We start from the raw sequence: 25,465 nt of genomic DNA, 5'->3' as shown, positions 1-25,465 counted from the left end.
TGTGTTCCAGGTTTGTCTTGATCGCCAATGATATCGGGCAGCAAAAGCGCGGAGCGATGAAAGCACGTGGAATGCCTTTTTTTTTTCCGCCAGCTGGCATCACGTAGCACGTGCTCTTTTAAGGAGTGGACAGTCGAACAATAAGCCGTCACATTGAAGGCATCAAGTTTGCCAGAGGTTGATGGCTACAGCACACTAAACGTCTTCGATAAATTCGACCGTAATTATTTCAGCATGACGTGACTTATCGTCGGATCTCGTTGTTCATCGTTGCCGCCTCAATATATATCATCATCATTAGCCACCAGTTCAAAATGGCTGGGCGCGATTCTAGCGCCCTGGTTGGGTGTTCATAAAGTGCTCGAACTTTGGACGAATAGCTAATTCGTGAGACAGACAGACAGACAGACAGACGGACGGGCGGACGGACGGACGGACGGACGGACGGACGGACGGACGGACACCAAATTTCTGTGTTCAAGTATCCCAATAAAGACTATAAAGACTACCGTCTTCAAAAATGAAATAGCTCACAGACGAAACAGAAAAGTGAAAGATTCTTCCTCCTCTTTGCAGGTCTCAAAGATGGCGGCACGCAGCTGAAGCTCATCATCGACTACGAAAATGGCGGGCAGGCTCTCTTCAAGCCTATGAGGTAAGGTCTTCCTTGTTTCGATGATGGTATCCGGCTCGAGCTATAGACGTGTCTTAGACTTTCTTTTCTTTTTCATGCGTTAGCTGTCCACGTGCACCCAAACTCTATATATTCAGCCACAGCTTGGCAATCTCACTCATTAGTCGACTCACTCCTACTCAGATCGAGCCGTAAGCTTTGGCAGTGAGCAAGTGCCTAATTAGGGGGGACTTTATTTTTGGCCCTGCGGGATTTCGACAGGGTCGTTCCGTAGAAGTGGCGCGGTCTCTTAGAGCTTCGAGCTTGAGCGTATGCACGAAGGTACACTTGCTGGCTTTGTATCCAAAAAAGTGGAGTGTCGCTTAAAAAAAACATACTAAATTAATTTGCGCTCACTCGTTCTTGCAACACACTCTTCCTTTAATTACTCCCATTAAAAAAGAGAGAATTAATGTGTGAGTTTAACAATATCCTCTCGAACACTTTGAGAAGCAGGGAAATTTCGCTCTTGTATATCCGATGGCCAGCACCATAAATAATTCTAACCTCACAGAACTCCGAGTTTTAAGGGGTGAAGCTGTTTACGCAGGACGTAAAAAACTGTGGTGTGTACAAGTAAGTACAAAAAAAAAATCCGTCATCATCGCGAACGGGTATCTACTCGCCACGGAGGGCACTCGGCTGCTGACCCGCAGGTCGCGGGTTCGAATCACGGCCGCGGTAGCCGCATTTCCGATGGAGGCGAAAATGCTCCAGGTCTGCGTGCATAGATGTGTAGGGAACACATTAAAGAACCCCAGGTGGTTGAAATTTCTGGAGCCCTCCACCTACGGCGTCTCTCATTATCGTATCCCTAACAATAATTATTCCTATTACCATTTGCCGAGACTTTCAGGGTTCTTAAGGAAACGTTTAACACAAAGGCACTATAGTCGAGCTGTGCCTAAAAATTTCCCGTGTTAAGCTGGTATTGTGAGGAAAGCGCTGTTTTTTCTTTGCTACGCGCCATGGCGTGATGTCTGGCCACTTGTAAGATGGCGGATTCTAACTTTACTTTCGTGGCGCGACTTTCCACAGAATTATTTCTTTTAAGTACTCCATCGTTTCGCCGGCTTTTTTTTTGGGGGGGGGGGGGTTGCCATTTTCTGTTCGAAATGCCTTCTTGCTGGGCCTCGTGATGCCAAGTACCTGAAAAAAGGGCTGACAAAACTCGTGCGTGTGGGCGGCAGTTTAGACTTGCTTGATGACAAGAAACCGCCGAGTTTCGGCCAGAACAACAACGACGTAAAATACGGCTTTGAGACTTCTTGCGTCACGTTTCCTTTTTGAGATCCAGACGTCAAAAAATGAGAGAAAAAAAGAAGAAAGGAGTTGCTGTAAACACTTCGAGAGACGGCGTGCGCCCAGTAGTTTTTTTTTCTTCTTTTCCGGTCGTAAAGAAACTTGCCTTTCTGTACTTGATGCACGTTTCTTTCCTTTTTCTTTTGCCAAAAAAAAGTCTTTGCGTAATACTAAGGAACTGCCCTCACGAAAGACTTCTTGGCACATTCTCGCAATTTCAGCTGGAATTCGTTTTTTAAAACTCGGTCTTTCTTTGGACCGTAACTCTCAGACGACGTGTCTTGCGCCTTTTAACAGAGGAGTGAAGAGACTTAAAATCTTTGAATAGGTGTCGCCGAAGCCGACGTTCATTGTCATCGAGAAACACAGGAGAAATGGCGACACCATCGCCCGTCTCACGGCTAAGGCGTCCAACGCGACGGGACTCCTCACACGAGTCGCGTCCCGGAGGGCAGGAATGAGAGAGGAGAGCCTGATCAGGCTCATACAATCCTCCATCATCAGTCACGTCGCGTATGTTGCAGCCTACCACAGATGGCTGCAACACGAACGCAACAAAATCAACGCCATCATCAGAAGAGCGTACAAGGTCGCACTGGGCCTGTTCGAGTCCATGAGTACGAGCCACTTCTTACAACTCGGTATACACAACATGCTCGAGGAAATAGCCGAAGCGCAACGAATTGCTCAACTGGAGCGGCTGTCTACGTCCAAAGCCGGTAGGAAGATACTGGAGGATCCGGGAATAGGATGCCTGAGCGAAGCACAGATTAAGCTCCCCATCCAGAGCGACGACACAGAACGACGACACGGATACAAAAGGACGCGAAGGACACGAGCGCTTCTAAGCCAGACTAGAACCGACCCCATTCCGGAGAACGTGAATCCCGAGTACAATGAGGGAAGAAGGGCGGCGAGGGCAAGGGCTATCATTGACCTGCACGCCAACGACGCGCACGCGGGGTACGCGGACGTGGCGCAATACCAACAGAACGGCATTCGCAGGGGTCGTCATCGAGGCGTCAACCAGCGCAACAACGATGGCAGCGAGCGTGAAAAATTGCAGAGCTGAACAAGCGGAGGAGGTGGCCATCGCCCTGGCCATCGCCGCCACAGCCTGCCACATGGTGCCGAGTGACTCTAGACAGTCTGTGCGAAACTTCGCCAAAGGCCAAACCTGTAGATAGGCCGAGCGTATATTCACTCTAAGCCAAAATTCGGCAAAGTTTGACTAACTGCAGATGTTAAACCAATGAACGAACGGTTCATCCAACAGGAACTAAATGCGTGGCAGTGCGTGACGTGCGCAAACGCCCGACAATGAAGGGACCAACGGGGAGGGCAACTGCGCCGCGATCGCCTCCTGTCGATGCTGCACTGCAATGCTCAGCGTGGTCGGCGATCATGAAAACAAGTTATATAGGCTATACGCCACAGTGAAAGCGAAGCAATATGAAACGAATAGAAGGTGTTATGAGAGGCAAGTAGTACAACACGCAGTCAGTGCACACAACAAGCGCCCTCGCGTTTTCACCATGCCGGCGCGGGCGGGCCGAAACCAAGTGAAAATTGCCGAGCACGGGCAATGCGGATAACTCGCTTCAATGTGCTGAATTAGTTCGAACTACAATGAACACTGACAACGCTAATAAAAGTAAGCTGTTCATCAGCGGTCGTGTGACCACAACTTCAAAGCGATATATAGAAAAAGTAGGCTTCGTACTTAATCGGTATCAAGCTGACTTCCGGTGTGACTGCATTGCCGGCACAAGCGAAGGAAACGTCGCGTACAAATTCACAGAAAATGTAGCTCAGGCAAACTTATGTCTTTTTCTCCATGCGACAATCGTTATCAAAAATCCAGCGTGTAGGCGATCGCGGATACGTCTAATCGTGCGGCCGGCGGTAAACAGGGAGCGACATACCAGCACGATGGAAGAACCGTGCCTGCGAATGGTCTCGTCGCTGTAAGTATAAAGATATCTACATCACCCGGTAAGACACCGCGAACATGGGACACTTACTTATTGTTCATTTGTGACAATAAAGTAACGACGACGAAAATTCCACGCGAGCCGCATGTTGCGATCACCGGTGGTCGTTTAGCCGTACTCGTAGTAAGCCTAGCGACGCCGTCGGCAGGCCGACACGGTATGGCATCGGCGGGGTGCCTGGCTGCTTCGCCGGCTTTCCCGCATAAGCGCCGCTGCTATGTTTGTGTTTGCGGACTCGCGCGCCAGCACTGCGAACGCTGGTTCAGTCGACATGATCGAATGCCAGCTGATAATTCGTAGTCTTGGGCTGGAGGCATGTTGAAGATTAGATGGATCCATATTAAAAGATCGGTGCGCATCAGAGCTATGAATTAGCCCATGTAAATTTTCGCGTTATTGTATCAATGTTTATTGTTTTTTAAGCCGAGTAAAAGTCGCCCACTGGCACTAGATAGGAGGTCGAAATACTGTGCTATATATACCCGATAGTCTGTTCTCGTAGTATAGCGCGGGCAGTCAGTGTTTGCGGTGTTTTACTTTGAAATAATAGTGCGTATGTATATATATATGTGTGTGTGTGCTGCATGAATAACACGCTATGTTTCTCAATGCTGATTAAATTGGAATAATCATAAAATATACTGCACACACGCAGTGTCGCTATTTTTTTGCCATTGGTCCAGACGGTTCAACTGTTAGTCCCACTGGAGCATTCTACTGCGACCAACGTTTAAACCAAGTGGAGTAAGTGCTTGGGGTAACAGTTGAACCCTTGCAGTTACTCCCGCAGTTAGTCCGAAATTGGTTCAAAATCTGTGGCAGCGCATTTAAACCCCTAAAGGACCAATGGCATACCCCACTTTAGTCCTTTTCGGCTTAGAGTGTTGCGTGCGGCCAAACTTCAAGACAGAAAAATAAGAATGAAGTGGTTCCCGGCGCACGTGGCCGACGCGTCGGAACGCAATGACAACCACAACCAGACGGCTCACGCAGCGGCGCGAGCGCTGACCAACCGCGCCCTGGTGACAGACCGTCCAACCTGGTTCGAAGCCAAGGACCGCATGACGGACTAACACGACATCACGAAAACCTTCCGCATGGCTTGCAGGACTTTCCCATTCCCGCACCAGCGGCTGGGTCGAGCGGAGGCGGTACTACTGAGACAGCTCCAGACCTATTCACTACCGAGTCCGGCACTGATGCAACGCATGTACCCCGAGACATACCCGGCTGACAAGTGCGAGGTCTTCCGGAGGGAGACGGCAGATCACACGCACATCTTGTAAGGCTGATTCAAGCACCTAGAGGAAGCAAGATCAAGAACAATCCCCGTCACGGCTCGATGTGGCCGCGAAGAGCTACGACTGGGAAGAACAGTTCTGGGCCGTTCAGCAGGTCCTCGGGGCGCTCGAAAGACAAGGACTCAGCGAGCCGGCAACGGCGAGCGGAGACTTTCGCTGAGTAACGGCAACACCGAGGACGGCGTAAGCCCCCGTCGGGACGCGCGAGTGCCCAACTGCAGGCACAAATAAAGTTTATCCAATCCAATCCAATCTACAAGTGGTCTATAGGCTTCTTGAAGTCAACATTTTCTGCCTTGAACAAGGCAAGACCATTAACCGAAACGTCGGCTACAGCTACAGCCCCGATCTTCTGAATTCGGCAGAGGCGTGTATATAAATTTTCCAGAGAAAAAATGGGGGTGGGGGGTGGTGGGGGGGAGGAGGCGTGGTTTTGGGTTTACAACTTTCAAGTTAATTTGCTGAAAATTTCAATGTTCGTCGCCGCAGGGTTTTTTCCAGTAGTGTGCAGCGCGTTTAGAACAAAATGCAGCCGGCAAGGTGTGTTAGGCTTGTATACGTAGAACTTTTGTTGCGGGTGAAAGGGGGGGGGGGGGCTTCTTTAATCTGAAGGGGGTGGCCGGGCAGGCAGGTGGTCATTTTGCGCTTAGTATGCCACAGCGAAACTATACTACGGGGGGGGGGGGGGGGGTTCGATGTGCCACACCGATGTGCCACACATGAATATGCCTCGGAGATGTGTAGAGTGGTTGAAGCTTTGTGTATTTGGATAGGAGTATAGAATAATGTCTTGTGTCTCACTCTGGTACACATACAGCTTCAGAAGTCCGGAGCAGAGATGCGAACGGCGGGAAAAAAACGATAAAACTGCGGAAATAAGCTGTTTTTCTTCTTCGTTTTTTTTTTGGCACAGTTGAAAAAATTGGCGAAAATTTGCGCGTGCAAAACGTACAGAAATATGGCTTCGGTAATACCCAGCGTTGAACTCGAAACCAAAACGTCGCACGTGAGACCAAAACACCAAATGACGGCTGACCAATCGCCATCGACATCACTTGAAGTCAGCTTTGTTGTTTGGGTCTGGTGATGTTGGAAGCGGTTTTCGATGCTTTTCGTACACGTTATTGTTCAGTTCTAGGGGCGAAGCTCCTTACGCCGTGGGCTGTTCGTCCCGTGTTTGTAGTAGTAGCCACCTCTAGTTTAGTCCTTATAATGTCCGCTGGATGGCGGTACTTGTATATGATGAATGAATGATGAAAAGATGTGATAATGACAGTACTTGGAGTGTTCACTAGATGAACGGGCGGACAGACAGACATACGTAAAGACAGACGTACAGATGGACGTACAGACAGGCGTACAGATGGACGTACAGACAGACGTATGGACGGTCGCACGGATGGATGGTTGCACGGGCGGACTGATGGATGCTTCGCCCTCCTCATCGTCATTCACTCCGCACGTTAAAGAACCCCAGGTGGTCGAAATTTCCGGAGCCCTCCACTACGGAGTCTCTCATAATCATATGGTGGTTTTGGGACGTTAAACCACATATATCAATCAATCAATCATCAATCGTCATTCACGCCGTGGATATGCTGTGATATTTTTTTTAATTCCCTCGTACATTTCTTCGACCTGTGACGAAAGCCCGCTTGTAAAGCCGTGTGCAAGCAGATTCTGCAATGGTTGGGTCAATTCACGACGTGCGCACGCACTGCACGATTGGGGACACCGTTGGCGGGAAACGGGGACTCGCTTTCAGTAAGCACTGCAACAGCAGTTGGACTTTTCCCAACGGAACATCTTAACATGATGGAGAAAGCTACAGATGAAGCCAGTGAGACCGACTCTGAATAAGAGCTCTGAACTTCATCTTTTTATCATTTCGATCGATATTTCCGCAGTCGAAACCACGACGAAATTGACATTTCTTGGTTTTTATTCTAACTGCCGGAAGAATTCTAGGAAGCCGCGCCCATTCACAGAGAGCCGAATCAGTTAGCGGTGATGCTTCTCGCCTGCCATCGATCTGTTAAATGCCGTATTCGTTTGTGAAAAGAAAGCGTTTCGTTTCTTTTATTAACATGATGAAAGTGATTGCTTTTGACACTTGGCAAAAAAAACTATAACCATATGACAATAAACTACTGCCATATGCTAAAAAAATTGTTATTTTGTATTTTTTCAACAATTGTGAAAAAAACGTGAAAAAAAGAGGTTTTTTTTTGTATTACTCGAAATTTCCGGAAATTTTTCATCTATAGTCCGGAAAGACCCCTTCGGATGACCGAAGTGCGGCAGCCCATCGCCGCCGCGACTGATGAAATAGCCCGGCCCGTGCACTCGACAATCGGAAGGCCGGGGTCCACCGCGGCTCCCTACCTCATGGCGTCAGTCTGTAGTGCGCGCCCACTGTAGTTTAGTTTAGTTAGTTTAGATTTTACCACGTACGGTTGTACAGTAAGTGGCTGGGACAGATGAACTAAAGCTGTATAAAACAGCTTGACAAAGCCTGATATCCCCATGGTAACTGTAGCAACAATGCGGCAAAAGCAATGTAAACACGGGAACGCTTAAACCAGCAATGCATATGCTTTGCATCGGAAGAAAAAAGTTATACAAACTTATAGAAACCAGAAACTCACATGCTACCCATCGAAAGAAAGAAGTATACAAACAAAAAAATAATACTACACGCATACTAATAAAGCGTATATAAAATAGAAATACTAGAAAGTGTACGAACATTTTCACCATGAATTCCTAATTTATTTAGTGTATTCGGCAAGCAATAACGCAACGTCTGAAAACCATAATTTCTACGCGGTCTCGGCACATGCGAATGTTCAGAGTGTCGGTTTAGACGCGTCGAAGGATTTATTTGCAGGTTAGCTAAACTGCGTATATAGGAGCTATACCTTTTATGGTATCAGATCTAAAAGAGATTGCCAAAGAACATTCGTAGAGCTGGTTTAATTTGATTATTTGTAGTCCTGCGTGCATTTCGTCTCCAAGAAAATACGAACGCTGCGGCCAAGTGCTGTATAAAAGCTATAGCCGGTATGGTCTCTTGCATCGTGTCAACCGAAGCCACATCGCCGTTCATTCCCTTCTTTTCAATTACCACGCTTCTCAGCACGACGCGGAGTCTCCTCTGACAGGTGCGCTGCAGTTTCGGCAGCGTATATAATTGACGCGCCACCTTCGACGCTTTGTCTTTCGGACTCGCTTCGCAGTCCCGTGCTTTCAAAAAGTCGTGATCCCGCGAGTGCGAAAGACATTCGAACACACTTCTATACAGTCGTCCGTACCTAAATCAGCTCAACAGACGGTTGCACGATGCAAATGAGACCCGCATGACGAGGTGCGGTCGTCGTTGTTTTAGTCGTCGTCGCTGGTTGTCGTCGTGAACCTCGTTATTGTTCTTGTTACTGCCGACACCGTTGTTGATGCTCGCGTCGTTCCTGTACAGTTCAACCACAAAAGCTTACGGACTGCGTGGCGAAGAGCCTCGTCGTGACATTTCTGCTACGACAAGGGCGTAGCCAGAGGGTGGCACACCGGGGGCACGTGCCACCCCCCCCCCAACTTTCGAAATTTTTTTTCGCCATAGCATAGATAGCGAAGTTTGCCATTTAAGGGGGTGTCCCTCCTTAAATCAAGGTGGCGCCTCTCCGAAAAAAAAATGGCAGCATATCCACGGAGTGAATGATGGGGAGTGGGGCGAAGCATTCGTCCGTCCATTCGTTCTTGCTTCCGTCCGTTCCTGCGTTCGTCTGTGTAACCGTCCATGCCTCCATCCACCCGTCTGTGCGTGCGTCTGTTCGTGCGTCCGTCCCTGCGTTCGTCCATGCATCCACGCCTGCGTCCGTTCATGCGTCCATCCACGCATCTGTCTGTGTGTCCGTTCGTCCATCTATTCAGCACTCCAAGTACCACCATCTCGCATTTTTCCATCATATATTCTCCATATAGAAGCACCGCCATCCAGCGGACATTTCAAGGACTAAACGGGCGGTGGCACATGCACACTATCTTACGGCTTGCGCTTTGGGTTTACTTCCCACCTTTAACTACCTCGAGTTCATGGTATATACTGGTTCACTGTATTCATGGCTATGCGGCCCAACGCTCGCTAAACCTTTCTAAAACCAAGGTGGTTACACCCAGCGAGTATAACGTAGCAACCCTTTCTTGTGAGATCGTGCTCAATGTACATGCCAATAGCTGCTAATGGGGATCGCAGCGTGCGCGTTACCTAAAGGCCGAATGCTCCTGTCTCTCATTCCCCATTAGCAGCCATTAACATGTGCATTGAGCACTATCTTTTATTGTTCAACAACGCACAGAAGAAATCTCTCACCGGAACCACCTTGGAGGTCAAAATCGTAAGGACCGCTACTTCGGGTATGTGCCAGTGTTGCTTACGTACTACGAGGGACGCACAAGCCACGCCATAAGGAGCTTCGCCCCTAAAAAATTCTGGCTATGCGCCTGGTCAGTGGCGATCGACAGCACCACTATGCTGAATTAGGACGCATCCCTCCCTTAATCGACGGCCTGTCGTCTCGCTCAGCTCGTATATCTCGCATGCACCTTCCACTTTTTTGCGATGCGCGCTCTTCGACAGCCGTGGCTATGTGCTTCTGTCTCAAGAGAGGTGTATTGTCATGCCTGCTACGAGTTACAAACTTTCCCACGAAGTGATACCAGCGCCTCCTCTATTCGACGGAAGGCGTTGGTGATACCTACCGTACGGCGCGTCGTTCGAAGCGCGCCTTGGTAGCTTTCATTCTGCCGTCATAGTAAAGGTGTGCCACTCATACATCAGATAAGCGCTCATCTGAAAACAAAGAACTAAAGCGATGTTCTGCGTGGCCGTATAAAATTGGTGTGCCAATGAATAGCAAGAAGACCCGTTTCCGGCCTGACGCTGTGGTCTGCGGGTGGTGGTGGTGGTGGTAAAAAACATTTATTTCAGAAAAAGTCTACTAGAGAGTGCCGACGTGGCCCATCGGCGTGCTAGAGTGGCAAGACCCTATTCCGGGACGCCAGTAAAGCTGGAAGCTGCCCGTGCGCGCTCCACCAAGGAGCGTTGTGCAGCCAAGGTAGAGCAGCCGAGCAGGTGCTCCTCCCAAGCCTCTCTAGTTGGAATAGGGAAAGGGGATGAGAAAGGGGCGGGATTAACTGGGCATGATGCTACGACGTGATATGTGTCGGCGAGGACATGACAGATCGAGCAGGTGCCATTGATTTCCGGCAAAAAGTGCCTGGCGACCGCCTGACTGATAAAGGTGTTCGTCTGCAGGCGGCGTAGCAGTCGTTCGTCCGCTTTCTCCAAACCGCGTGCGGGGTCCGGGTAGAGGCGGCGCGAAGCCCGGTAATAAGCCAAAATTTCGCGAAAGCGCGTCAGGTTGGTATTGCCAGATTCCGTCTTGGGACATGGAGGGGCAACGGCCCGGACAGGAGAAGCGCGGGCAGCGGCATTTGCCGCCTCGTTGCCGAGCAGGCCCAAGTGACCTGGGGTCCAGACTATACGAATGGGATGAGGGTTAAAGCGCCAAGAGGCTGCCTGTAGTAGGCTAGCCGCCAGCGGGGCAATTGAACCCTGAAGGTACTGAGAACAGGCCGAGCGCGAGTCCGTCAGGATGGTGCGTGAGGCAGGGTGAGAGGCGGCCAAAGCTATGGCAACCTCTTCAGCGTGCGTTACTGTGTCTGCTCGAAAGGAGAGGCCATCTACGTGTTTGCCCTCTGTAATCACGGCAGCCGTGAAGTGACCCGAGGGGGAGGGACCCGAGACGTCCACGTAGAAAACACCAGGACGATCGGAGTGTCGCGTATGAAGGGCCGCGGCGCGTGCTAGTCTACGGCCAGGATGGAGGTCGGGGTTCATATTACGGGGTAGAGGTTCCACCCATAGCTTTTGACGCCAGAGCTCTGGTACCGGCTGCAGAGGGTCTTGGTCAGATATCGGGTTAAGGCCAAGTCTGTGTAGCAGACGGCGCCCTGAAGGCGTCTGCGACAGTCGATTGATTTGGTTAACGCGATGAGCTTCGCGCATCTCTGCAAAAGTGTTGTGTACCCCCAGAGCCGCGAATCGGCTGTTGGAAGTTGCGATAGGTAGGTCAAGAGCGCCTTTGTATACTGAACGAAGAAGGACGTCCAGCTGGTGCTCGTGTCGACGACGCAGGCGAAGGTAAGGCAAGGCGTAGAGGACGCGACTGGTCACAAACGCGTGGGCCAATCGGATAGACTGAGACCCGTGGAGGCCGCCGCGCTTGGTAGAAACTCGCCGTATCATGCGGCTCACCTGTTCGCTGGTGCGTCTGAGGCCTGCTATTGTGCCCTTTGGATCCAAGGACGATGTGAGGTGAAGGCCAAGAACCCGAATATTTTGCACTGACGGGACGGGCCCGGACGGAAGAAAAATTTGAGGCGGCGGTAGCGGAGAGACTGAAAGAAGAGCCGATTTAGCTGGAGAGCACTCCAGGCCGCATGAACCTGCGTAGGTGTCCACCAGAAGGGCAGCCTTTTGCAGGCGTTCTTCGATTTGCGCTAAGGAGCCGGTGTTAATCCAGATTGTGATATCGTCCGCATATATAGTGCGTGTTGTATTCCCTCGACCTTGCTTAGAAGAGAGGGGAGGTTCATCATCGCCAGGTTAAAAAGCAGAGGAGACAGGACTGCCCCTTGAGGTGTAACCCGCGTGCCTAATAAGTACGGGCCGTGTTCGGTAGAATTAAGGCGAATGAAGACGGTGCGATGTGATAGAAAGGCGCGAATGTAGTTGAAAGTCTTCTGCCCGCAGTTTGTGGTAGACAGGTGAGTTAGTATAGTGCTGTGTTTGACGTTGTCGAACGCCCCGCGGAGATCGAGAGCGAGCACGGCTTTATCGTTATGGCGCATAGTAGTCGGCTCTATAATATCGTGTTGAAGCTGGAGCAGGACGTCCTGCGCTGACAGATGCGGGCGAAAGCCAAACATCGTGTCGGCAAAGGTCCTCCTGGCCTCCAAGTAGGCGGAAAGGCGTTCGCGAACCATGGTTTCCATGAGTTTGCCTGCGCAAGACGTAAGTGAGATGGGTATCAGTGCCTCAATAATAACGGACCTTGCCTATTTGGGAATGAATGTCACGACCGATGTGGTCCATTCCGTTGGAAGTGGAGAGCCGTCCCATATCGAATTTATAAGGTGGAGTAGCGAGAGGTGTGCTTGGTCGGGAAGATTTGCCAGGAGCGATACTGTGATTCCGTCGCGTCGAGGGGCCGTGCCCCGTCGCATTTTCGTGAGTGCAAATCGTAAATCAGAAAGCGTGTATGGGGCGTCGAGGTCGGTGTTAGGGGCGCCGGAATACGTATATGCTGGGCCTGTGGGATCAATTGTGCGGCAGATGTAGCGGTCACAAAGTTCTCGCGCGAGTTCATCTGTAGTGCCCTAAAAGGCATGCAGAACACGGTGGAGCTGGCGTTGCGTTTCTCCCCTGGTGGTGGAGGGATCGAGAAGGCTTCTAAAGAGTCGCCACGCACTCTTAGAGCTCATCTGGTTTGCAGCCTTCGAACAGGTGTCTGCCCAGTTAGCATCGGAAAGTTGTGCAGAGTATGCGGCCGCCTCTGCAGTGAGCGCCTCAATGCGAGCGCGAAGTTTCCGATTAAGTTTGTTGCGTTTCCAGCGCCTTAAGAGCCCGCGGCGAGCGTGCCAAAGATGTAGGAGGTGTGGATCAATTGCAGGAGTCAAATTAGAGGTTGCAAGGGTGCGAGTGTTCGCTTGTTTCAAATGGAGGGCGTATGATGCCCACGCTGCATATTCGGTCGAGGAGAGGACGGCGGGGAATGGTTGCATTCTGAACTGAGTCCAATCGGTGAGACGGGCTTGGCCCCAGTGTTGGCGCATTTTCTGCCGCGGTGTGAACGAAATGCGGAGTAAAAAGTGATCGCTGCCTAGGGTTTCGCCTAAATTTTCCCATGTAGCATCGCGGATGTGACGGGTGAGGGAGAGGTCGGGGCATGTGTCTCGCGTGACCGAGTTGCCGGAACGTGTGGGTTGTGCCGGATCGGTAAGAAGCGTCAGGCTCAGCGAGGAAATGAGCTCCTTGAGCTCTCTGCCCCGGGCCTTCTCGTAGTGGTAACCCCAGTGAGGGCTGGGGGAATTAAAGTCCCCGACAATCACCAGTGGTTGTCGGGCCGCTATACGCAGCGCCCGATGGAATGGTCTGCGGTAGACGGCGCGGACGAGCAGTTTGGCGCGCGCTTACGTGGTCCGTATATACTTTTTTTGCAGGTGCACCCGAACCTCTTACTGTCAGGCGTCTCGTTAGTCATCGTGACCGTTGTTTTCTTCGTTTTGTCGTTGTCGTCCACTTGTCGGCGTAATTTATGCGGTTGACTCGCTCATTATCTTCATGTCGTTTACTTCTTTGCCGTTTCGTTCTTGACTCTCCTGACTCTTTTTGTCATCATACCAGAGTACGTCTCTGTCAAACGACCTTCAAAGGGCCCTTTACGTACTTTATTATTTCAGTGACGCACAGTCAATAACTAACTAGCAACGTTCTGCGTTTCTATCTAGCCCCGCCGCGGTGGTCTAGTGGCTATAGGTTGCTCGGCTGCTGACACGCAGGTCGCGGCATCGAATCCCGGCGGCTGCATTTTAGAGGGGGGCGAACATGTTGTAGGCCCGTTACTCAGATTTGGATGCACGTTAAAGAAACCCAGGTGGTCGAAATTTCCGGAGTCCTCCACTACGGCGTCTTTCATAAACACATAGTGGTTTTGGGACGTTAAACTTCGCGTATCAACCAATCATGTCTGTCTGTCTGTCTGTCTGTCTGTCTGTCTGTCTGTCTGTCTGTCTGTCTGTCTGTCTGTCTATCTATCTATCTATCTATCTATCTATCTATCTATCTATCTATCTATCTATCTATCTATCTATCTATCTATCTATGTTGTTTTTTGTGTGCATTTGTTTGTGTGTGTCAATGGGGGGGGGAGGGGGAGAGGTGTTCGTTATTCGATACAGGACTCGCACTGCTTGGTGCCTACTCCTGCACCTCTTCACTGAATAAGATTCTCGGCGTCGCTTTTCTGTAATCTGCATACCACGCCGAGAAGTGAAGAAAGAAAGAAAGAAAGAAAGAAAGAAAGAAAGAAAGAAAGAAAGAAAGAAAGAAAGAAAGAAAGAAAGAAAGAAAAAAAGAAAGAAAGAAAGAAAGAAAGAAAGAAAGAAAGATGTAAGGCTGTTCGGGCCTTTGTCTTGACCAGAACACCGACTAGCGAATGCGCGCAACGGTTTGATCATTATGCGCGTCGGATCCTTGTGCGAGCGATTAAACACGTGCACTAGGAAACCGGTCTCGCGGTCGCGATGAATGGCTTCATTGTTTCAATCTTCCTCAAACCTTGGCTTTCGGCTGCGGTCAGGGTGCACCGCGTGAATTTGCTCTACACTTCAAGCGGGTAAAGATTTCGCTCGAAACGACGTCTGAAGTAAAGCGGCGTCTTAAACGTCCTCGCATATTATTAAGCGGGGAGACTTAGATGCCTCGTCAAACGCGAGAATTGACCGCTGGCGTCGTCAGCCGAAGTGACGCGAAAAATCATTACTACGTGACGATGTCGCCATATGGCGTCACATATTGCCCGAATCGATGTCGTAATCGTGGCCTATTTTTTTTTTAGCGCAAGAACTTCCGAACGAACGTAAAGAATTACCCCCGTATTCTAGAACGCCCCTTCACTCAACGCTTCACCTTCACTTGAGAAAGCCCCGCCGCGGTGGTCTAGTGGCTAAGGTGCTCGGCTGCTGACCCGCAGGTCGCGGGTTCGAATCCCGGCTGCGGCGGCTGCATTTGCGATGTAGGCGGAAATGTTGTAGGCCCGTGTGCTCAGATTTGGGTGCACGTTAAAGAATCCCAGGTGGTCGAAATTTCCGGAGCCCTCCACTACGGCGTCTCTCATAATCATATGTGGTTTTGGGACGTTGAACCCCACATATCATCATTCACTTGAGAAAGCCGATGGAAGCGCCATCTTGAGGCAGGGCAGGTCACTGCATATCAGTGATAATTTGCTGCTATTCTTCAGTAGCCCAGCGCCATTTTCAGCTGAGTAGCGGCGCAGTTCTCGACTCTGTCGAGTGATGGGTGAAAGTCGAGTCGAGGAGCGTTTGTGAATGCGGGCATTAGTCCTCACGAAAGAAGACATGGTCGTTTGGTCGAGAGAATGCCGATCACGGAGGACTTACGCAGAAGGACGCTCCAGCCTCCTCTTTCTGCGGAGCGAACATCGCGCGTTTCCGACCGAGGTCGTCTGCGCGCGCGCTTATCTAGTGAGCGAACATCAGCGCGCGGCTCCTACCCCCCCCCCACCCTCAGAAGGCGGGAGCTTCTACGTATTGCCTTATCAACACGAAAAAAGTGGTGCCAAGAGTGTACCTGGAGCGGCCGTCCACATATAGATGCGATCTACCCATAACAAACTGTCACCAGCAGCGACACACGACGTATAGCCCTTAGTACCAGCATGCACTGACCACGGCAGGCGCTTCTCATCAACGCCGTGACTACACACGATCGAGCCTTGTTGTGGTAATCTACTGTGGCCGCGCCGCAGGAATCTTGGTTACTTAGCAAGTGCATGTTCACTACAATTATTATTGCTCCTAAAAATTTTGCTCGTAAAGCATTCGAATATATTTTGCTATCGCATTCATTGCTTCGCCCTTTTGGAGAAACTCTGACTTCATTTTTTGCTGTTCTTTTGGTAAAACTGCGTGTGCAGTCACTTAGCCGTGTGAACACGCGTACGCAGCCCATAGAACGCACCTCACCTGTGAAATATGACGGCGCCACAGCTGCTGTCGTGGCTTTGAATAGTCAAGTAACCCTGCGCGAAAGTGTCGTAAATCACGTGGTTTCCGAGTCGTGATCCTGTCCTGGAGGTCGTACGTCGTCTGACGTATGTATACTTGCCGTTTCATTTTTCACTCTCGGCATCGCACTCGTAGGTGAGCTACGTAGCAATATTTTCTGCGGAGAGGGCGAGCAGCTCCTTTCCGAACTGTGGCCCGGTATAGTAGAAAGGCTGATGAGGGATTATGTCGATGTTTTGCCAATGCATTTTCGGGAAGTCACGCATACTCACCGCAGCGATGGGCCGTGGTCACGTGGTAGTTGAGCGCTCCTATCGGTCGGCTCGCTTTGATGGCGAACGTCTGCTGTGGGGCCCGATTCTTGTAGAAAAAGGAAGTTGGAATGCTTAGGAGGGAGCGTTTCTCAATGTCGTTGAAGCTTACTGCGTGAACCCAACACGTGACCGGTTAGCTCGTGTTCTTGAACTTTCTCTGGAGGCGGCCGGAGCTACGCGGAACAAGTGTGACTAAAATGGCTTACGTTCGTGTAAATATTGGTACGAGGCAGCAAGCCTGAAAGTCTCGGGGAATCTCACTTTTTTTGCGAGATCCCGACGCAGAATGTCGCCTCCTGGACCAACATGCACTGCTGGCTTCTCGGGGCGTCCAATGAAGGTCGGCTGCGTGATGCGATGCTTTCTCCTGCATCTTTCTTCCTACATGATTATCCTGCGCAACCGTAAATGAATGAAATGAACTGAGAGGTAGCATCACGTGACAATATTTAAGCCTCGAATCACAAAAGTGCTAAGAAACAGGCCCGGAAATCACGTGACAGGCGAGCTCTGCTGCTATTGGTTGTATCGTTTTGGATGCGTCTGCTGCAGTGCTGCGGCGTTGCAAGCGTTGAGAAGAAAAAATAAAAAAGGGGGGGGGGGAGCTAGGAGGGTGTACTACGGGACAACCTTAAAGCCGAGCAAAAAAAAAGTTATAATAATTGTAAAGAGGGGCATGCTGGGAATACTAGCGGAAGCAAGGAGCGCGAGGAGGAATCAGCTCCCGGGGAGGCTCTGTTCGTTTTTGCTGTTCCTGAGATTCTCGGTGCGACTAATCTCGATGGGTGAGCCGTGAATCACACAGTTCCCTCATTAACAAACCAATTATATTAATTAAGGAATATGTTCGATGATGAGTCACATATAGTTTCAACTCATTTATTATATAAACTAACGAATTTCAGAAAAGAGAGGATGACATGAGAACGCTCGGTGTAAGCGTTCGTCAATTATTTTCTTTTACCGTGAGTCCAGAAAAGAAACAAAATAAAATAAAGAGAAACAGGGCAAGCTGCGAAATATGCTATAAGCACGAGATGGTAAACGGCTTCAGACCTGGCTGGATTGTGGACACTGAATGCGTTCTCTCATAAGCTTTCTTTTTACCTGTGTTACTGCTTAAGCTCGCATTCCGCCATTTGGCGTTAACAAAGAGTATGATCATCACGAATCTTCGTAATCAGTATCATCATCATAATCTGTGCGCATCAAAGAACACCAGATGGTCAAAATTTCCGGAGTCCTGCACTACGGCGTCTCTCAAACTCATATCTTGCATGATTTCGGCACGTAAAGAAACTATATATTATATTTTTTTTTCTTCCATGGCTTTTCGTGTCTGGTATGCAGGTATGTATGTGCCACAGGTGATTGGCACTTAGTATGTACCCAGAACGACTAGAACACGCAAGCGTCATTTTAACGCGTGAGCGTTAACAAAAACCTGACATCGGCAGCGTTGACCCCACGAATACAAAGAATAAATGTTAGGGTCCCAGCAGAAATCGAACCCAGCATTCTGCGTGACAATCAAGAATTCTACCACAAAACCTTGCCAGGACTCGGAACTACTTTTCAAATAGGCTCTAATGTCCGTGAAACGCCACTTGTGGTCGCACTGCTGGCTACCTAATGTTATAAACATCACATATGTACTCCTATAATACAGCCGTCACTTCGGGTTAACGTCCATTGTAGTTAGATGCCATCAGTTGAAGTTCATTTATGTAGCTGTTCCCAGGGTTGCCATCCTCGCGAGCACCAGCGCTTCATATCGGCTTATCGCTTCTGTTGTTGGTAATACTCGTGTTCCTGTTGGTATCTTTGCGAAAGTGCAAACAACTGGTTTGCATTTACTGACTTGTTATATATAAACATCTGCAACTGTTCAACATACGTATGTGCGTACAACATTTGTACTTATACTTAACTTCATTTGACAACATTTCTCGATAAAAATGTTTCAACACGGTCACCTTCTCTCCGCTTTCTTCGCATAACGTTAATTTCCGAGGTATACGTGGGATATGCCGAATTTTTCCCTAACCACTTGCTCTGAATGTTTGAAACTGGGACAGCTTAATGTACTCTCATAGCAGAGTACGTAGTACTCCAAATAGTTTAGCATTTTCTTAAACACATAGCTGTAAGAAGGGGGACACTCACGAAGGCACAAGGAAAAAAAATGGATGCACGCTCCGCAGCAAAGGACGTCGAAAAAGAATAATCTTGTCACGAGGTGCTGCGTGAAATGTGGCGCCATCTAGGAGTAATGTGGCGCCATCTAGGAGTGTGGCGCCATCTAGGAGTAACGCGGAGCCACTGATAGTGGCAACACAGTACACTATAGTTCGGAAGCCTTGGTGTGTACGCCACCTCTGGAAACGGCGCGCTTAAGTAGGCTCCCTAGACAGGCACAGAACTTTATTGAGGTCCTCAGGAACACTACCTCAAGGAGGTAGAGCAGCGGGCCACTCCCACGTGGGAACGGGTATAGGCCGAGCCTCACCGCCGCATCGTGGGCCCTCTGGACAGCCCAGAGTTGGTGTGCAAGTTCTGAGCTCCTGAGCGCAGAGCTCCATCCCTCTTCGGCCATGTGCCGAGAATCGCGTGATGAGGGTCACTGCCAGAGCATATGTTCTAACGTGGATACGGCGCCACAATCTGGGCATGCTGGATTAATGCTTTCAATAAACTGGCTGTGGGAACGAAGACTGGGGTACGACCTGGTTTGAAGCATGCGGAGGGTAGATGCCTGGGCCCTACAAAATTGCATATGAGAAAGGGGGAAAATCCCATTGTCCAGCTCATAATGTTTGGTTACCTCGTTGAAAGTGAGGAGAACATCTCTAAAGACCATTAGGTTGGGTCCCGCAGGCTGCTTAGCACGGCGAGTAAGTTCGCGTGCTCGGGCGTGGGTGATCTCGTTTAGGTTTGCCATGGAGGCCAGATGTGATCCGAGGTGAGCCGGAAACCAAATTATGGCATGTTCTGAAATATCGCTATTACCTAAGGCTCCCTAGTTTCAGTTTCGAAACCCCCTGAATTGTTTAGCGAAACGTAGGATACACCCGTTTTGTTCGTAGCGTCCCATTGTCAGCGGGATGTAATAAGCCGTTCGGTCTTTAAAACTACGTATCGACGCATTTTCTAACTAAAAGTTCACACTGCCTAGCAGATGTTTTCATTGTTGCAGCTGAAATAGTTGTAATATCTACTTTTTGATTGACAATGTTCACAAGTATGAACGCAGCCACTAGATCAAGATAGGCGGACGTTGAGCAAGTGGTTAAAGCAAAGCGTTAGAAAGCGGTCGTAGAGTCGTTTCTCAAACACCTTTAGACACACAGGTATCGTTGAACAGCTGCTACGGGACGGCTTTATGCTCTCCCATAGTAGAGTACCTAGTACTCTAAATCGTTAACTACTTTCTCTAAACACACATGTATGATTTTTTTTTTTTCGTTGACGTATCCCAAGAAAGACTATCATCATTGAAAAGACGGCTTTCGTCTCGAGCGCTTTGAGTCGCTTGGCGCGAACGGATAATTGCACGCTGTGAGTATCGAAGTTCAGTCGTGTAGGACGCGTTCGATAATTTCCGTTCAGCACGGGCGTGAACGGGTCTTTTTCAACTCGCGGTGCCAGCTGCGTCGTATATACATGAACTCCTCGGCTCTTATGCGCCATAGGCGCGTCATCTTGCGGACCTATAATGCGAGCGAGTTATCCCGAAACTGTCGCGCGCCTTGATAAAGACCGAACGCGGTTCTCGAAGCTAGTTTCGTACGAATGCGCGCGCTTTTCTTTCTTTCTTTTTTGATGTCCGTCTAGTCGTGAGCGTCTCCGAGAAATGGGCGCGCAAACGAATTCGAAGTCGTAAAATATGCTGGAGCGCAGCGCGTCGATATAGAGTATGTGATGCGGTACCGAGCGTACAGGCTGTCAACTGGTGGTGCGGTTGTATCATATATGAAATGAACGGCTGGCGTCTCATCACGCTGGCGATGCGAGTAACGACTGAGCAATCGCGCGAGTTTTTTTTTTTTTTTTTTTTTTTCTGGTTTCGTCTCGTGCCGCGTTCTCGCGCGCACAGTCCGCACGATATCGTTCCACGCGTGTAGACCCACATGTACCACGTGCGGGCAATCTTTTGAGGAGGAAGGCCGGCGTTGCAAGGAGCCGATGTGACGGGGAACAGAAGGCTCTCAGCAGAGGCGGGCGGGGGGGGGGGGGGGTGAGGGCGGACTATGTAGGCAGGGAGAAAACAATAGGGCAAACTCGCAATAATGTACGCAACTGGGACAAAAATCGTGTTTTTCGTACTACAGAAATCGTGAAAAATGAAAGAGCAATCACGTATTTTTAGTACCGAAAGAGCCCCCCGCCGCGGTGGCTAAGGTACTCGGCTGCCGACCGCAGGTCGCGGGTTCGTATCCCGGCTGCGGCGGCTGCATTTCCGAAGCCGGAAATGTTGTAAGCCCATGTGCCCAGATTCGGGCCCGGTGGTCGAAATTTCCGGAGCCCTCTACTATGGCGTCTCTCATAATCATATGGCGGTTTTGGGACATTAAACCACACATATCAATCAATCAATCAATCAATCAATCAATACCGAAAGAGCTTCTTTATATTCAATATATGGGCAGTTACAGTCGAGACGGAAAGTGACAAGGGCAGGGAAAGAGGGGGAGGGGGGTTGTTCTGTTGTTTTGTGGGTAGCGTAAAGGTCTGACCACATGTAAGCGTCGCAGCGTGTCAGCGCATGGTTATTTGGCGTTGGGACGTGCCCTCTTCCTATGGAGAGAAAGGATGCGTGGCTACGCAAGGCTGCGATCCCTCTTTCTATAGGGACAGGGTGGGGCGCGGGTTCCGAAAAGCACGCGCTGCGACGCACACGTCTGGTCAGCCCTTAAGGGCCGTTCCCCGCGCTTCCCGCGCAGCCGCAACGCGCGTGCCGGGACCCCTACCGCACGCAAGCGGGGGACAAATAAGCCAATTGGCGACGCTGCGGAGGGTGAAAGAGCGTCGCCCATTGGCTCATTTGTCCCCCGCTTGCGTGCGGTAGGGGTCCTGGCATGTGCGTTGCGGCTGTGCGGAAAGCGCGTGGAACGGCCCTAACAGCGCCAGGCAGACAGCATGGGGCCGGGGGAGTTTGCAGACCCCTACCGCATAACACCGCGATGGCATAGCTGAGCTGCTAAAATTGCGCTTTGCTCTATACCTCGGGGGACGTTTGTTCCATCACTGGTCAAGGCAAGTCGCATTGCGATGGTGGAAGTAATGCAAACACCCGCGCAGGTTTACACTATTTAAGCGCATGTAAAAGACTTAGCAGTGGGCTTAGCTCGGCTTTGCCAGGATATACGTAACATGAGCTACAGACGGACGGACGGATGGATGGATGGACTATCCAGCGAGCTCACGCGAGTCGCGCGCCAGCTGTGCGCCGTGTGACGTCACTGGTCCTCGGGCATGCGCAGTACGTCTCTCGATAAGCCACGCGACTCCACTAGTACTCCGTCATATGACATGGATGATGCGCCTGGAGGTTCCAAACTTCTTTTCCGCTGCCCATGAAACATCATTCTTCGGATGCACAATGCGTAGCCAGTCGTGAAGTAAGCGCAGTTGGCTGCACGATTCTGAACGCACAATTTCGCGCAGGCGGGCATTGCGTCCCCTGGACGGGGCAACACCGCTAAATAGGGAACTCACTTCAGGTGGCGTAAGTCCTTTCTTCACGCAGAAACCGATGTATCTTGCACGGCGGGCAACGATGGAACTGACGATGTTGCTTGTGATTGTGTGTTCCTTTACTCTGTGTTTACGATATTTGTGGCCAAAGTATGTCATTAAGCAAGTACCAACTAAGCCAACAATCAGTCTTGAGCCTCGCGAAACTGCTCAACCTCGCCCAGTGTTGCTTACGCTACAAAAGAAAAGATAAGAAATGCCTAATGTCGACAGTGTTTATTCGAAATTTCTTCCGCGGCGACACTCGGAACCATTTCGCGCTCCTGGTGTGCGGGAAATCTGAAGAATTTCATTATCGGAATGGCGAGCTGGCCTAGTTGGTAATTAAACATGATCTTGCTGTGGGCAGCGCGACCCAGACGGAGGACTGAATGGAACGAACTCAGGCAAGCGCTGACTGACAACTGGTTTTATTTCTTCACACATTGGGTAGTATAAGTACTATGGAAATTATCACGTAACGCGTACACCATTCACGACAGGTACACGCAGCTTGATCATTTCTTTGATCATTTCTTTCTTTATTAAAGGGTCTTCCTTTGCTAGTTAGTGCTTGTCCTGCGTTGTGTCTGTTCTTCTATGTCCCGTACCTCGTCGATTGCTGTATAGACACACATAACCCTCGATTTATGTGATCTGTCATTATCTCCATCTGCTTCTTCGATGTTCAATAAGAAATCTTGAAGTGGAGAACCGAGTCACCGTATACGCAGTGACCGACGTTCCTTACAGCTGCGTCGATGCGGTACACGGATGAGTCGTTACATCTATATATATACACTCACACACGCACACTTACACACGCGGGAAAAAGGGGGGTTGGCGAAGCCTTTTCAATTTCTCCTCGCCGCGCGGTCGTGACGGGCGACACTTTTGACAGGCTTCCAGCGTGTACCGGACGGACGGGCCGTTTCTCGATCGGCGGCGCACTTCTTTTCACCCCCCCCCCCCCCCCACCACCAACCACGACATCACTTGTAACGTCGCGTCTGGCGTCCCCACTGTCGAGTCAAGACTCGGACGAGAAAAAAAAACTAGTTACAAGACGAGCTATAGATGTCCAAAGCTCAATAAGATGATTGTCAAGACGATAGTAAAAATAATACAAAGAGAGAAAGTTATACGGCCAGGTCTTTTCGTTTTTGGACACGTGGGCGGTCTGGAGAACGCTGCAGCCTGTTCCCCGTCTGTCTGCAAGGGGGAGTGGCGTGACATTTGGAATTTATTTTCTTCCCGAAGCCTTCTTTTTTATTCTGTGTGTTTGTGTGAGAGTGCCGTATATGGTATCGACACGTGCTGGCAGTTGGGACACCTCGAAAGGTCTTTACTGGTATTTACTGTATGTGACGCTCTCTCTACACGTAGTGTCCTACAGATAAGTTTAATCGTACACCTTAAGATGCTAGCGAGGACTCGTGCAATGTGCTGTTATTACATACACACGTGTCAGTAAAGGTCTACAGACTAACTTTCGAAGCTTAGTTTGGTCCGTCATACTTATCTTCTTTATTGAGAGAGAGAGAGAGAGAGAGATGGCCTTGAGCAAGTGTGAGGCTCAGAAAATGAAAAGTATATTTTGAATGGCGTACTTACTGACGTTGACAGTTGCATGACGTCAGGCTGCTGAGTCAAGTCTGCGTACTCACGCATTAGTACTAGTTGTCATGACCATAGAGTTCCTTATAAATACAATAGAAGGAATTCTTCGCTAGTGTTCATGGCAGCTGCAACGCACGGCGCTTCAGCCAGCGCGGCATTGATGGGTATAGTACACAACTGTGACTTTTCAGTAGAAAAACAATCTGTAGGGACAGCTGGTCACAAAGCGGTGGAAGGTCCAGTATCCATATACATGGCAATATCTCCTTCTCTATCATTTTTTTCATCTATACTATCCCCCACCCCCCCCCCCACGATAGCTTTCTTCACATTACCTGGTTTTGCACCGCTTTAAAAACTGGAGGCATTGCACGCACCTATCTGCACCTCGCGTGGTTTTGCGGCACCTCCGAGATGCCCACGTTTGACCAAGTGACTGTTTTATGATAACGCCATTGTGTGACGTCACGATTAGGGGTGTTGCAAGAATTCTTTTACCGGAAAGGGAGGCACCCACGATAAGACAGTTTTCTTCAGGGGAGGTGAAGTGGGGCAGGCAGGCGGGGAACTTTAGCACTGTGTCATGGCTATGTTTTCACTTGGGGAGACAATGGAGAAGCGCGCAGAAATTGGAGAGGGGGGGGGGGACTCCAGCCACTCCTCTCAACCCTGTGGTCCCCGCTGGTTCCGCCCCAGGTCATGGTGACGCTATAATGACCTAACAAATTTTGGCAACCTGTGACGTTAGATTTGTGACGCCATGATGGCGTCTCGTTATCGTGTCGTGGTCATTTTTTTTTTCATCGCTTCGTGTTCACGCCGATGCCGCCGACGGGAAACTTTCGTGTTTTGATGGCGCACAGGATGACGCGCTAGTCGTCCTGTTTCTTTTATTTCGTTTTTTTTTCACCTTTCCAAGTCACGATTCGAAACCAACTCGCCCTACTTTCCATTCTAAAGACTGTCGGCTTGGACATGTAGTCGTTAAGTGAACGTTGCGTAAGTAGCCGTAAACGCGTTGCTCATTCTGCTGAGCTTGCATGCTTTTCAACCGAATAATTTTTCGAAACCTTTTCTTCGTCGTTTTGTGCGCAGGTTCTCTCGTGAAACGGAGACCAACCCGAACCACTTCTACTTCGTCGACTTCGAGCGGCACAACAGCGAGATCGCCGCCTTCCACCTGGACAGGTATAATGCTTATTTCACGAGAGTAATCCACCTTGCGTGATGACGGGATCATTCTGTCTTGCGAGTTGTCTCGTGTAATTTATACTCGCAATTATTCACTGCGGAGGGACGACTTCTCCTTCCCCTCCCTCAACAACTGGTCCAGAATCGATAGCCACGTTAGACAACGGAAATCACGGTCTTACAACGTTATAAGTAAGGAGTTTTGCGGACGCCGAACAGCGAGACGTACTCGTCTTGTATAGAAGCCGGGACGTGTGAAACAATGTTCACTATAACGTTGACTATGATTGCAAGGTAGTCATCTTTCAGAGGGCCCCGCTATAGGACTCTAGCCCCGCGTTATGTCCGTCCCAGCGGAAGGCACTGTTGCGAGGACGTGTTGGCGAGCGTCGGAGTGAAAAAGATGTATCAAACTGGTCCATTGTCCGCCATGTCCGACCATGCAGCCTTGGAAATTTTTAACAG

General features: G+C 49.9%; 1 protein-coding gene across 4 annotated transcripts in view; it reads left to right on the top strand.

Moving 5' to 3' along the window:
* The window catches only part of LOC119179282 (extracellular serine/threonine protein CG31145), a 281,455-nt gene that overhangs the window by 238,734 nt on the left and 17,256 nt on the right, over positions 1–25,465 (top strand). For all 4 annotated transcript variants that reach the window (XM_075868977.1, XM_075868976.1, XM_075868978.1 and 1 more), the window contains 2 exons: positions 577–655; positions 24,905–24,997. In XM_075868977.1, coding sequence (XP_075725092.1) covers positions 577–655; positions 24,905–24,997 — 172 coding nt within the window. The remainder of the gene's footprint in view (positions 1–576; positions 656–24,904; positions 24,998–25,465) is intronic.

Source organism: Rhipicephalus microplus, chromosome 7, assembly GCF_043290135.1.
Source record: "Rhipicephalus microplus isolate Deutch F79 chromosome 7, USDA_Rmic, whole genome shotgun sequence".
Lineage (NCBI taxonomy): Eukaryota > Metazoa > Arthropoda > Arachnida > Ixodida > Ixodidae > Rhipicephalus > Rhipicephalus microplus.
This window is presented reverse-complemented; position numbering and strand designations above follow the sequence as displayed.